The sequence below is a fragment of the Candoia aspera genome, chromosome 10 (genome assembly GCF_035149785.1).
Source record: "Candoia aspera isolate rCanAsp1 chromosome 10, rCanAsp1.hap2, whole genome shotgun sequence".
Classification (NCBI taxonomy): Eukaryota; Metazoa; Chordata; class Lepidosauria; order Squamata; family Boidae; genus Candoia; species Candoia aspera.
Genome location: NC_086162.1, coordinates 3,892,448 through 3,907,225, shown reverse-complemented (window position 1 = coordinate 3,907,225; position 14,778 = coordinate 3,892,448). Strand labels below are relative to the sequence as shown.

The following is a 14,778-nucleotide window of genomic DNA, read 5'->3' as shown; positions in this document are numbered from 1 at the left end:
TTAATCTAACGGGGTCTTGGAAGCGTGCCGTCTCTGCTGGAGCTCCCGCCCTTTGGAACATCCTACCCCCAGAGGTCCGACAGGCCCCTTCATTCCTGGACTTCCGAAAACGACTAAAGGCCTGGTTTTGTCAGCAGGCTTGGAATGGGAGGGGGAATAGTTATACCTGGGGATGGCTAGCGCCCTAAGTGATTCTGAGGGGCGTCCTACAATCTCTTGCCACTTAGATTTTACTATACTCTTATTTTATTGTATTGTTATACTGAAATGGTTTTAAGTTTTAACTGCATTTTATTGTAAACCACCCAGAGTCCCCCATGAGGGGGAGATGGGCGGTGAATAAATTTATAAATAAATAAAAATAAATAAAACAGAAATCCACAGGAACAATGAAATAGCTTCTTACTGCAGCATCCTATTCCTTGGTCTCCCTGGCCCAGTCTTCTCCAACCTGGTGCCCTCCAAAGGTGTGAGAGCAGGGTTTCTCCGCCAGGGTTCTGTGGCACCTGCGGGTTCCACAAGAGGTCACAAGGGGTTCCCGGGGAGATCACAATTTATTTGAAAAGTTATTTCGAATTCAGGCAACTTCACATTAAAGATGTAAGTTTCATTCTTTATTTTTAGTTTAAGAATACTGTTAGTGCATGTAACAGTTAATACCCATGAAACAAATATAATAATTTTGTGAGTTCTGGCCTGTACTTGAGCCTGAACGTGCAGGGGTTCCCCCAGGCCTGGAAAATATTTCAAGGATTCCTCCAGGGTCAAACAGCTGAGAAAGGCTGGGTTGGACCAATGTTTCTCAATCTCAGCAACTTAAAGACCTTGTGGACTTCAACTCCCAGAATTCCCCAGCCAGCAGCTGGATGGGGAATTCTGGGAGTTGAAGTCCAGAGGTCTTCAAGTCACTGAGATTGAGAAGCGCTGTGTTAGACCATGCTTTAGGAGTGTTGAAGTCTAACACCGTTTTTAGGGCAACAGGTTGGAGAAAGCTGAGCTGGACAGAGAAGCGCTCCGCTTTTGCAGCTGCAAATACTTGTGTGAGTGGCTGCATATTTTTCTTTTTTAAAAAAGTACAATAGACATGCACGTTTTCATTCCACATGAAAATATCGCACGCGCGCACACACAGACGCACACACACACCTGCATTCCTTTAGTAGCGTACCTGCATAAGTAACATTTACACTCTCTTAAGAAAATAAATCCACAGTGCAATCCACCGATGGACTGATTAATCAATACATTAATCTACCGAGGGCCTGAACTTGAGGCTGCTTCTGAGTAAGCAAGTTTTGGACCAAGGTTTAAGCCTCTTATCTTTATCGATGCCCTTAAAAGCCCAGGTGGCCCACGGCTACGGGCACGGAGAAGAACAGTCTCACTACTCACAGCTCCTGCTCCAGCGTGTTCAGCTTGGCGACGAAGTTGCACGGGATGTAGCCCACTTGCCCCGTGGTGAGCGACTGAGCCTTCCACCATTCCCCTGTCCTAAAAGAGAGAAGGAGTGTGTCTGCCCCCTTATGCTTGAACCCCATCCCTACCCATGGGACAAAGGGGGAGAAGGAACCCCAAACCTGGGCTTGGATGAACCCATTCCCCCCTCTTCCCGTTCGTGTTTATATTTTATTTTATTTTATTTATTAAATTTCTACACTGCCCATCTCACTGGGCAGCTTACCAATAAAAGCTCATAAAAACCATGATAAAAATACAAGAAACCCAAGAAAGTTAAAACAGGAAAACTAAAAGGCAGAGAGGGCATCTTCACACCACCAACCGCCCCACTCTTGGACCCCCAAGCTGGTTGGCAGAGCCAGGTCTTGGCGCTCTTCCATTCCTTTAGCCATGGCTGTTGCACGTGGGCACCGCTCTTTCCCAAGGGCGGAGTTCCTTTCCTGCCTCTTTGGTGAGCTTCCATTATCACAGTGTAGCTTTTGCACAATGTGTGTCTGTTGCGGGTTTTATCGAAAGGAACTCTATGCCTCCCCTCTGCCCCAGGCAGTGAACCTGGATGGGATGTGCTCTGACTTCAACACAGGGGTGTCCATCAGGGAGGAGAGGGGTGTCCAAAAAATCAAGGTGGCTATTGCAGCCTGCCAATCAAAGCCCAACCCCTTTATTACATGCATCACAAGTTATGCATATACAAAAAATTAGAGCAAGTAATGAATTATGTACCTTGGCAGAAAGTCTATGTTGAGAGACAGCATTCAGCCATCAGAAAAAAAAATGGAATTCCCACACTGTTCTACTATGTCATCATGTATGTATATACACACACACACACTTACATGTGTTGGAAGTCCTGGCAAATCCAGCATGCCTCATTAGCATATGGATGGTTGCTCTAGGATGCAAACTCTCCATGCTATTGAGGAAGCTGTTTGTTGCCACTCCCACTTCCTCTCTCTCTCTTCCTTCCTCCTTCACCATTGGAGAAGAAGCACATTTTGCTTCTCTCTCCATCTTGGGCCACGCGGTGGGCCTAAGAATGCAAAAGGGAGATTTTCGTCCCTTTCTTCCACACAGCTCTTAGCAGCTATAGGGCTAAGAGATTACTAAGTATAGGGAAAACAGAAGAAGAACAAAGATTTCATCCTTTCTGAATGGAAATGTAACTGGACCAAGAATAAAATGAGTAAGATATTCTTTTTACTTATCTTAAACCTACTTTGTCTAAGCATGTGATTCTTTATGCTTGGGAGAGCAGAGTGTGTAAGATCAATAACCTATGTTTCTCTGACGTGCTCATTAAGCTAATTTAAGATAATATTCTTTTTCTGTGCACAGCTCCTCCGCTGTGTTAAGCTCTGCTCTATTAGGTGGTTCTAGCAGGCCACTAATGGCTTCAACATGGTCTTACGGTTTTATACCAGTTGAGCTGAATTAAACATGAGGGCTCTCACAGCCCAGTTAGAAACCTTTCAGAATATGAATGTATGTCTAGTTCTCAGTGACCCATTTTACTGATATTAACATGATTAGAACCCGCAATTCCTAGAGGAATGCAAGCCTTAAGTGCAACCTGAGCTGTTTTCAGACAGAACAGTTAATTCCTTTTGCTGATGAACCGGGTAGTGCTTACTCTTCTACTATCCGCAGCTGTTCTCCGGTCCGAAGCAGCAGATCTCCATCGTGAGTTGATTCATAATCATACAGTGCAACCACCAGTTTATCTAAAAAAGATATGAACATGTCTTTAGAAAACAAAACAGGTTTCTGGGTAAAGGAAAGTTGAGGCTGCTAGGAATGGACTGAAAGGAATTACATTAGACAAGACCATGGAAATGTGTGGAGACTATGGGAAAGGATGTTGTGGGAATGCTGACATGAAAGAGGCTGAGAATGAAAGAAGGTGCATCCAAGAGAATGGCTGCTGCAACAAATGAGTGGAAAAAATATATCATGTATACATATAGAGAGAAAAATAGTTGCAAACAATATACTCAAGCACAACATTTAGAGTTAAAGGGGCAAAAAGGAATGATTCTGAAGGAAATAAAACATTGTTCTGGGTAGGTGAAGAGGCTAAGCAAGAAGCTTCCAGCACAATGAATGGAATTAAAAATAAAAGTGGTGAAATCATTTGGGAAGAAATTGAAGTGAGGGAATGCTGGAAGAAGTACTCCAGAGATTTAAATGGAAAGGATAGTGATATGTTGAAGAATGGAATCAAAACAAATGCTATAAACGTTCAATAAGAAGGAAAAGGAAGTCCTAGATGCTGGGAGTATGTCAGAAAATAAGGCTGCAGGTGCAGACAATATAACTGGAGAAATGTTAAAATACATTTATGGTTCATCTGTGCAACTTCTTTAACCCATGTGTGAAGACTGTGTCTGTACCTGAAGACTGGAAGAATCCTGCTATTATTCCTATATCAAGGGAAAGGTAGTAGGAAGTTTGCAAAAACTAAAGGGGAATTATTGTAGGAGGGGAATTACAGGGGAGTACGAAAGGAACTGATCAGCAAAATCAAGGATGTGCAGTTTGGCTTTATTCTAGTCAAGGGTTGAGCAGATGTTTCTGCTTCATCAGGTCCTTGAAGAATGTATGAATGTGAGAAAGTTTATTATACATTTGTTGATTTAGAGAAAGTTTATCCTAAAGCAAATAGGCCTGAGTTATGGAATGTGTTGTGCAAACATGGAACTGACGGTTGATTGCTGGATGCAATAAGAGTGGTATATGACAGAAGCAAAATGCATGAGAATCAATTAAATGCTTAGCAAACGATTCATATCTGAGCAGGGAATCAGCCGAGGAAGGGTTCTTTAATGAGTTTATGGACAAATGTTAAGGAATGCTCATGGTGGCATTAGGCATGTATTGGCTGGGGACGCGCGCATGCATGTGTGTGTGTGTGTGTAAACAATGCTATGTTGTTGACTGAGAATCAGCCAATTAGAAAATTATTCACAGCAACAGTTGGAAAGATTTATCTGATGTAAGGAGTGCGAAACTGAAATTAATGTATCAGATATCAAGGGAAGATGGAGCAAAGAATATTTTATTTTTATAGATCTATTTATATTGTAATTTATATGTTTTAATTGTGATTTTATTGTAAACCGCCCAGAGTCGCCTTTTCGGGAGAGATGGGCGGTGATAGAAATTTGATAGATAAATAAATAAATAAAGTTTTGCGGGTTATACATAAATGGTGAACAATTCAAGTACATGAATTTGTTGCCTTAATAAAATGTTTATTGAAAATGGGAAAATGAAGAAATGTTGGGATATGCTCTTGAAAAGTTGTGGATAATATATGATTTGTTGCAAGGAATGAATGTTTCCTGAAAGAAGAAAAAATAGCTGTATATTAGCCTGCTTCTGTCTACTTTGTCTTAAGGAAATGAGAGTTGGGTTTGTCAGGAAAGGCAGCTAGTCTAGTGTCGTGGTTCAAGGCACCAGGCTGGGAGGCTGGGAGTTCTAGTCCTGCCCTAGGCACAAAGCCAGCTGGTTGACTCTGGGCCAGTCACTTTTTCTCAGCCTTAGGAAGCAGGCAATGGCAAACCACTTCTGAAAAATCTGGCTAAGAAAACTGCAGGGACTTGTCCAGGCAGTCACCAGGAGTCAAAAAAAGGCTCAAAACAAGGCATAAAAAAAAAAAAAACCTTGTTCAGGTTCAAGGGTTAGCCACAGTTCTCCTGTATTAAGGGGCCAGTTTGGTCTAGTGGTTAAGGTGCTGAGCTAGAATCCAGGAGGCTGTGAGTTCTAGTCCCGCCTTGGGCATGAAAACCGGCTGGGTGGCCTTGGGCCAGTCCCTCTCTCTCAGCCCAACCCACCTCACAGTGTTGTTGTTGTGGGGAAAATAGGAGGAGGAAGGAGTATTAGGTATGTTCCCCGCCTTGAGTTATTTATAAAAATAATAAACTCAGTATAGAAAACAAAATAAAAATAAAAAATGTGAGGTTTAGTCAGCTTGGATCTTACCTTGCTGGCAACGTAACAGAATTTCGGAACACCCAGGGAGGCAGAGCCCCTCTGATCCGAAAGAAGAGTTTGTATATAAAAGGTGTGCTTATCTTTATGGTTTTTTCCCATGCTTTATACTGATAATCTTTTAAACTTATTCTGAAATAATCATTCTTTTTATTGAAGTTCAGAAGAGTAATAAGGCTTTTTGAATATGCTTGCAAATAAAGAAAGGACAGAATTGTTCCTGAGGTCCCCAGCGCAGTGCATGGGGTGTCAGGACTGTCATGGACACCTCTTTGGGCATCAGATGTGCTGACCAGTCTGACTTTTGACACGCTAAAGAATTATATTAATAGAGAAAGACCTGTCCTGGGGGAGTGGAACTCAATAGGGGGGCAGAGAGCGTTCTGCTTGGGAATTGGTTTTGTTCTCCTGGCAGCCATTTTGACAGGGCATCCATATTTTCTCAAAATTTTCAAACACGCCTACCAGCCCCCCCAAGTTCTGAGGAACCAAACAAGCAAAGTTTGACCCAACTAGAACAACTGAAGCAGCAGGTTTGAGGAATGCAGCATCAGAGAGATTTATCTCAATATTCTTCTGAAAATACAGTGATTGAGCAACAATTTTCATTAAGACGGGGAGCATGCCTCTGGGACCTCTCCTCTCCCAGCTGTTGATAAACTGACATGGTCCCCTTATTTTGTTCTCTGCCCTAAATTTGCCCCCAGCCCATTGACTTGTCAGTCCCATCCTAAGATGCCACAGATTTACTGCATTGCCAAGAAATCCAGACAGCCCGTGCACAGCCTTGGCCACAGCTGGAAGGAGAATAAAATGCTCACCTTGAAGGGGTGAACTAGGAGGAGGAATCCCTTCAGACGACAACAGAGGAGTGTGCAACTCGGAGCCATTTAAAGTGGGTCTCTGCAGGAGAAACAACGATAAAAGCAAACATCTTTTAATTGCAAGAGAGGTGGAGAGTTAGCTAGTTTTTAAATGTGGTGGAAGAAATCCAGAACTAAAATCTTTCCTCCTCACCCAAATGAAATTATTATTATTGTTATTGTTATTTCACAGATAGCTTCACGACACTCCACATTTCATGATCTGGCTAAAAGGAAAATTGATCCTCCTAGCTGTGAAATCGGGTGTACAAGCTGGGCCAGGTATGGAACACATATTTCAAGGAAAAGCTGGAATAGACAAGTCAGGGTGCAGGAGCCTAGGATGAGACTTTGTACCATGCATCTAAAAGGGCCACAATGAGTTTTCAAGAGGAGTTATGGGATTCATCTCCAGATGAAGAAACCAGAGCCATGAATGGATTTCTCACCTGAGGCTTGGTGGCTGGATCAATAGGGTAGTGACACACCTCACAAATCTCAGTGCCCACAGCCCAATCATCGTCATAGTCTAAACTGTAGCAGCAACCCATAATGTCTGCAGAGACAGGAGGGAGAGGAGAATTGAGACATAAACAAGCCATGAGCCCAGGTCCAAAGCTCTGAACATCTAAGCAAGGTCTTCAGCAAACTGAGTCAATGAAGTCAGAACTGAAAACAAATAACAGCAAAATGACATGAATTTCTAACAAAATACATTGTCCACCATCCATGATATTCCTGGAATTAACCAATACAATACAAGTTATTGTATTGCAAGCAGCAATACAATACCTTGTCCAGAATATTAGTGAAGGGTACACTAAGTTGGTGGGACAGAGGCAGCACTTGGAAATCACATTTTCCCAGTATTAACCAAGTCTGTTTTTCAGTCCTGGAGAAATGTGATATCCCTCAAGCACTAGTATAGCACTAACTGCAGGATGCTGGGCATCATCATCAAGGAGAACGTTTTGCATTTTGCTCTAGTGAAAGCATCTTCTGAACCAGTATTTCTCAACTTTGGCAACTTTAAGTTGTGTGGACTTCAACTCTCAGAATTCCCATCAATAGTCACATAGAGATAAACCGTATTTATACACCATTCAAAAGAGACAATAAAAAAAGCTAAGAAGGAAACAGAAAGACCAGAACACATCCTCTCCAGCAGCCAACACCCAGATAAACAGGGATTAACAACAGACAAACAGTCAAGCAGAAAACAATACCCTAACCAAGGAACTACCAAGGAGAAACCACACCCCCACCAACACCGGCAGGGCAAGCTGCTGTGTATAAACAGGGAGCAAACCCCACACTCCCTCGCACTGATGATGTTACCTAGTTGGATGATGAAATGTCTGCAAGCAAGCAACCCAGCTCAGAGAGCACCAAGGGCTCCACAGTTCAACCCTGAGCTACAGATATGCTCTTCTACTGAAGCCTATACTCAGAAATAACCTGAGATATAGATTACTGGCAAGCAGCACCTGCACCTGCCCTCCATCCTAAGGCCCCAGCCACACTCATCCAAGCCTGCTACACCACCTGTTCAGGAATGATCGGTAGTGGACGTTTTCCCTGCTAGTGATGCCTGGTGGGGAAATCTATCAATTGCTGCTCTTAAATTGTCCCGCAGTCAAGCTGTATGGACAGGCCACAGGCAGGCCTTGTTGCTGAGGCACATTAATGATTGGCCATTGGAAACAGCACAAAGTATGCTAACATTTTTTGTTGTTAACTCAAGGAATGCATATTAATACAGCTGTGAGAAGAATACAGCGATTGATTGATTGATTGATTGATTGATTGATTGATTGATTGATTGATTGAATATCCCATCTTTTTTTCCGGCCCTCATAGCACTCCCTGCTCCTATTTTTCCTACAGCAACAACCCCGTGAAGTAAGCTGGGCTGAAAGAGAGGGATCGACCTGAAGTCATTCAAGGAGCCTCCATGGCTGAGGGAGAACCAGAACCCCAGTCTCCGAAGTCTCCACTCTTGCACCACACTGTCATTTCTCTCAGAAGTAAGGGGGAACTTCCATATCTGCTTCCCTCAACAGACTGGTAAGCAGAAAAGGATTTCTTTCTTTTTCAGGACCTTAGACAAGTGCATAGGCAGAAACTGGAGCCTGCAAGTATAGGATTATTGTTCAGCAAAAATGCATTGCCTCTTGTCACCTCCTACTTCTCCAGCAGTTCTATAGTGAATAACTCTCACTCACAGCCTAAGTATAGTACTTATTGTTAGTCCTCTGCCTCTTGAGCAGCAGTTCCACGCTGGAAATCTTTCACTGTGCAACGGCCTCACATAGAGAAAGGACTCTAATATACACTGGTATCATGGCTTGGGACCAGATTGCCTGAGGGACCATCTTTTCCCAGTTGTTTCTACCTGTCCAATCCTGTCCGGCAGGATGGGCGTGCTCTGGGTCCCGTCAGCCAAGGAATGTCGGTTTGCGGGGACTAGAAGGCGGGCCTTCTCTGCCGTGGCCCCTGCCCTCTGGCACAGTCTCCCTCCAGAGATTAAGATGACCCCGACCCTACTGGCCTTCCGTAAGGCCGTGAAGACCTGGCTATGAGCCCAGGCCCGGGGCCCCGAGTATGTTAAGGCCCCCATTTCTTGGCTATACTAACTTCTATGCATTCTTTACATATATTTATTTTGTACTTTTAATTGTTTTTAATTATTTTAACTGTTTTATGGTTTTTGTGATTATAAGCTGCCCAGAGTCACTTGTTGAGATGGGTGGCTATAGAAATTAAATAAATAAATAAACTAAAAAGAGCAAATATCCCCGCTCAGCGTAAGAAGTGTAAGGGTTACCTAAGGGACCGTCTTTTCCCAGTTGTTTCTACCCATCCAATCCAGTCCAGCAGATTGGGCGTGTTCCGGGTCCCATCAGCCAAGGGATGTTAGCTGGCGGGGACCAGGAAGTGTGCCTTTTCTGCTGTGGCGCCTGCCCTCTGGAACATCCTCCCTCCTGAGATTAGGATGGCCTTGACCCTTTTGGCTTTTCAGAAGGCCTTGAAGACCTGGCTTTGTGCCTGGGCCTGGGGCCCCAAGGGTATGAAGGGCCCCATTTCATAGCTGTGCTAACACCAATCGCTTTTAAGATCTCTCAGCTGTATTTATATTTATATTTAATTTTTTGGTATTGTTTTTATTATTGTTCACCGCCCAGAGTCACTGGTTTGAGATGGGTGGCTATATAAATTGAATAAATAAATACACATTGCTCAAGTCAGGTCCATCAGAACTCAAGAAAAGCCTTGCTGGACCAAGCCAAAGCCTATCTTAGTCTAGAATTTGTTTCTAACAATGGCCAACCAGATACACTAGGGGAGCCCCTCTCTCCCTGATGTTCCCCTGCAACTGGTACTTTAGGCACAATGTCCCAACCAGAAGTAGCACTGATTGTTTAAGACCACTTGCCCTTACTAGACTATCGTCCACAAATTTATCTAATTTCCCTTTTAAAACCATCCAACTTCATGGCCATCACCACATCTTGTAAGGAATTCCACAGGCTAATTATGCACTGCATAAGAAAGTGCTCTCTTTTGTCTGTTCTAGACCTCCTTCAGATTTTTTTTTTTTAATCGTATGGCATAGCAGTTCAGTGTTCATGCTGCTTTTTTTCTTGCTGGGAAATCCATGTGAGGTCCAGCAGCCAGATGTGTAGACTATTTAGCCGTGACAAGTCACGTTGCCTGGGGTGCACCATAAGGAGGCTAGTCTGCATTGCACAGAGTTGGGCTGAGAGAAGGTGACTGGCCCAAGGTCACCCAGCCACTTTCATGCCTAAGGCAGGACTAGAACTCTCATACCACGCCTGGTTGGCTCTGGGGCTGAGAGGGAGGGACTGGCCCCAGGTAACCTGGCTGGCTTTCGTACCTGAGGCAGGACTAGAACTCTCCTACCACGCCTGATTGGCTCTTGGGCTGAGAGGGAGGGACTGGCCCAAGGTCGCCCAGCCGGCTTTTGTGCCTAAGGCGGGACTAGAACTCTCCTACCACACCTGATTGGCTCTGGGGCTGAGAGGGAGGGACTGGCCCAAGGTCACCCAGCCAGCTTTCGTGCCTAAGGCGGGACTAGAACTCACAGCCTCCTGGTTTCCAGAACCTTAGCCACTAGACCAGACTGGCTCTCATCTTCAGATGAGCTTCACTAAATGATCTTGGCCCTAGGGTTTGTCAAGGAGGAGAAGTTTCTCCCTGTCCCTTTGCTCTATGTCATGCCTCTTGTCAAAGTATTATTCAGTAGCTTTCCAAGGTTTTAGGATCCTATTTTAGGAGGGGCCACAGGCAAAAGTCCATGTGATGTCTGTGGCAAGATATTAACTTAAATGCAATTGTTGTTGTTTATTCGTTTAGTCGCTTCCGACTCTTTGTGACTTCATGGACCAGCCCACGCCAGAGCTTCCTGTCGGTCGTCAACACCCCCAGCTCCCCCAGGGACGAGTCCATCTCCTCTAGAATATCATCCATCCATCTTGCCCTTGGTCGGCCCCTCTTCCTTTTGCCTTCCACTCTCCCTAGCATCAGCATCTTCTCCAGGGTGTCCTGTCTTCTCATTATGTGGCCAAAGTATTTCAGTTTTGCCTTGAATATCATTCCCTCAAGTGAGCAGTCTGGCTTTATTTCCTGGAGGATGGACTGGTTTGATCTTCTTGCAATCCAAGGCACTCTCAGAATTTTCCTCCAACACCACAGTTCCAAAGCATCGATCTTCCTTCTCTCAGCCTTCCTTATGGTCCAGCTCTCGCAGCCATATGTTACTTCGGGGAACACCATTGCTTTAACTACGCGGACCTTTGTTGTCAGTGTGATGTCTCTGCTCTTAACTATTTTATCGAGATTTGTCATTGCTCTTCTCCCAAGGATTAAGCGTCTTCTGATTTCCTGACTGCAGTCAGCATCTGCAGTAATCTTCGCACCTAGAAATACAAAGTCTTTCACTGCTTCTACATTTTCTCCCTCTATTTGCCAGTTATCAATCAAGCTGGTTGCCATAATCTTGGTTTTTTTCAGGTTTAGCTGCAAGACAGCTTTTGCACTTTCTTCTTTCACCTGCATCATAAGGCTCCTCAGTTCCTCTTCGCTTTCAGCCATCAAAGTGGTATCATCTGCATATCTGAGATGGTTAATGTTTCTTCCAGCGATTTTAACTCCAGCCTTGGATTCCTCAAGCCCAGCTTGTCACATGATGTGTTCTGCGTACAAGTTGAATAGGTAGGGTGAGAGTATACAGCCCTGCCGTACCCCTTTCCCAATCTTAAACCAGTCCGTTGTTCCGTGGTCTGTTCTTACTGTTGCTACTTGGTCGTTATACAGATTCTTCAGGAGGCATACAAGATGACTTGGTATTCCCATACCACTAAGAACTTGCCACAATTTGTTATGGTCCACACAGTCAAAGGCTTTAGAATAGTCAATAAAACAGAAATAGATGTTTTTCTGAAACTCCCTGGGCTTTTCCATTATCCATCGGATATTGGCAATTTGGTCCCTAGTTCCTCTGCCTTTTCTAAACCCAGCTTGTACATCTGGCAATTCTCGCTCCATGAATTGCTGAAGTCTACCTTGCAGGATCTTGAGCATTACCTTACTGGCATGTGAAATGAGTGCCACTGTTCGATAGTTTGAACATTCTTTAGTGTTTCCCTTTTTTGGTATGGGGATATAAGTTGATTTTTTCCAGTCTGATGGCCATTCTTGTGTTTTCCAAATTTGCTGGCATATAGCATGCATTACCTTGACAGCATCATCTTGCAAGATTTTGAACAGTTCAGCTGGGATGCCGTCGTCTCCTGCTGCCTTGTTATTAGCAATGCTTCTTAAGGCCCATTCAACCTCACTCTTCAGGGTGTCTGGCTCTAGCTCACTGACCACACCGTCAAAGCTATCTCCGATATTGTTATCCTTCCTATACAGGTCTTCTGTATATTCTTGCCACCTTTTCTTGATCTCTTCTTCTTCTGTTAGGTCCTTGCCATCTTTGTTTTTGATCATACCCATTTTGGCCTGGAATTTACCTCCAATGTTTCTAATTTTCTCGAAGAGGTCTCTTGTCCTTCCTATTCTATTGTCTTCTTCCACTTCCACGCATTGCTTGTTTAAAAATAATTCCTTATCTCTTCTGGCTAACCTCTGGAATTTTGCATTTAATTGGGCATATCTCCCCCTATCACTGTTGCCTTTTGCTTTCCTTCTTTCTTGGGCTACTTCTAGTGTCTCAGCAGACAGCCATTTTGCCTTCTTGGTTTTCTCTTTCTTTGGGATGTATTTTGTTGCCGCCTCCTGAACAATGCTGCCAACTTCTGTCCAGAGTTCTTCCGGGACCCTATCTACTAAGTCCAGTCCCTTAATCTATTCTTCACCTCCACTGCATATTCCTTAGGAATATTAGTGAGCTCATATCTAGCTGATCTGTGGGTCTTCCCTAATCTCTTTAGTCTGATCCTAAATTGTGCAAGAAGAAGTTCGTGATCTGAACTACAGTCAGCTCCAGGTCTTGTTTTTACCGACTGTATAGATGTCCGCCACCTTTGGCTGCAAAGGATGTAGTCAATCTGATTTCGGTGTTGTCCATCTGGTGAAGTCCACGTATAAAGCCGTCTCTTAGGTTGTTGGAAGAGAGTGTTTGTTATGCAGAGTGAGTTGTCTTGGCAAAATTCTATCAGCCTATGTCCTGCTTCATTTTGTTCTCCCAGGCCATGCTTACCTGTAATTCCAGGTGTCATTTGTCTGCCTATCTTAGCATTCCAGTCTCCCATGATGAAAATAACATCTCTTTTAGGCGTGTTGTCCAGTAGGTGCTGCAGTTCCTCATAGAACTGCTCTACTTCAGCTTCTTCAGCATCTGTGGTTGGGGCATATATTTGGATCACTGTGATGTTAGATGGCTTGCCCTGAATTCAAATTGAGATCATTCTATCGTTTTTGGGATTGTATCCAAGCACTGCTTTAGCCACTTTACTATTAATTATGAAGGCTACTCCATTTCTTCTGTGGTCCTCTTGTCCACAGTAGTAGATCTGGTGGTCATTTGATGTGAAGTGGCCCATTCCAGTCCATTTCAGTTCACTGATGCCCAAAATGTCTATCTTTAATCTTGACATCTCACCAATAACCACATCCAATTTGCCCTGGCTCATAGATCTTACATTCCAGGTTCCAATGGTGTGTCGATCCTTAGAACATCAGATTCGCCGTTCACCACCAGCACTGTCGGCCGCTAGCCGTCCTTTCGGCTTTGAGCTAGCTGCGTCATCACGTCTGGGGCTAGTTGAACTCATCCTCTGTTCCTCCCCAGTAGTATTTTGACCATCTTCCGACCTGGGGGTCTCATCTTCCGATGGTATACCGACATATCTCTGGTTGTACTGATCCATTGAGTTTTCACGGCAAGAATACTGGGGTGGGTTGCCATTACCTTCCCCAGGGATCGCATTTAGTCTGACCGCTCTGTCATGACCTTCCCGTCTTGGGTGGCCCTTCACGGTTTAGCTCATGGCATCATTGAGGTGCTGAAGCTCCAGCACCACAACAAGGTAACAATCCTTTGCTGAAGTTGAGGCTGAGTTCATATAACACATGAAACCCTCAACCCAGGTTAACAATAGACCATAGTGATATTCCAATGACAGACTATGTCCAAAGAAACAATCATAGATTGTCTTATTGTGATGGCCAGGTTCACATCACAGGCAAAGACAATAGCAGGGATTCCACAACAAAAACCAAGTTAATACCATTTTAGTGTTGACTACTATGCTGTGTGAATGCAGCCAAGAAGAAGAAAGGCTGATTAAAAATGAATTGATCTTTATTACAGTCAAAAAACAAAATATAGGCATATAAAAGCTTCCATAAAAATAACATCTAATGACTAACAAAATTTCAATATACAGTATCATTTAGTTGTTTCAGCCCACACCTTAGATATTTTGATAGATATTTTAATAGATATTTTCTTGGCACAAGATCTTGTGACTACAGAATTTTGCCACCGTATAATTTACCTTCAGGGTTTTCGCAGATAATAAATAAGAGACAGAATATTCAGCTGCTCAGGGACTGGTATATTGGGGCACTGAAGTGGGGTCTTGAAAATGCCTGGCAGTATCTTGGATAGACAAGTGAAATTTAATCAGTGCAGCGATCACAAGCAAAAGTTCCTTCTTTTCAGCCACATGTTAGAGTCTTCACTCCAGCCAAGAAAGGTGTTTAAGACTGCAATCATTAGCATCCTTGATAAAAGCAGGCCCCTTGTAGTACCTTTACAGAAGCATTTGGGGTTGCAGCAGACATGCGCAGAGGTAGCCCCAGCACGGAAGGTCAAACTTTCCCAGTTTAGCGCCCTCCAAATGCACTGGACTTTATCTCCTGTCATCAGGAGCACCAGCTTGTGGGACAGAACACAGGTGTTCCCCATCACCCCTACGGGCTCTGAAGGCGTAAG

At 43.9% G+C, this 14,778-nt stretch overlaps 1 protein-coding gene across 1 annotated transcript in view; it reads right to left on the bottom strand.

Moving 5' to 3' along the window:
- The window catches only part of LCK (LCK proto-oncogene, Src family tyrosine kinase), a 36,560-nt gene that overhangs the window by 18,185 nt on the left and 3,597 nt on the right, over positions 1 to 14,778 (bottom strand). Inside the window, exons 2-5 of the mRNA XM_063312015.1 lie at positions 6,761 to 6,867; positions 6,270 to 6,351; positions 3,089 to 3,179; positions 1,393 to 1,491 (exon numbers count right to left, since the gene is read on the bottom strand). Coding sequence (XP_063168085.1) covers positions 1,393 to 1,491; positions 3,089 to 3,179; positions 6,270 to 6,351; positions 6,761 to 6,862 — 374 coding nt within the window. The 5' untranslated portion in view covers positions 6,863 to 6,867. The remainder of the gene's footprint in view (positions 1 to 1,392; positions 1,492 to 3,088; positions 3,180 to 6,269; positions 6,352 to 6,760; positions 6,868 to 14,778) is intronic.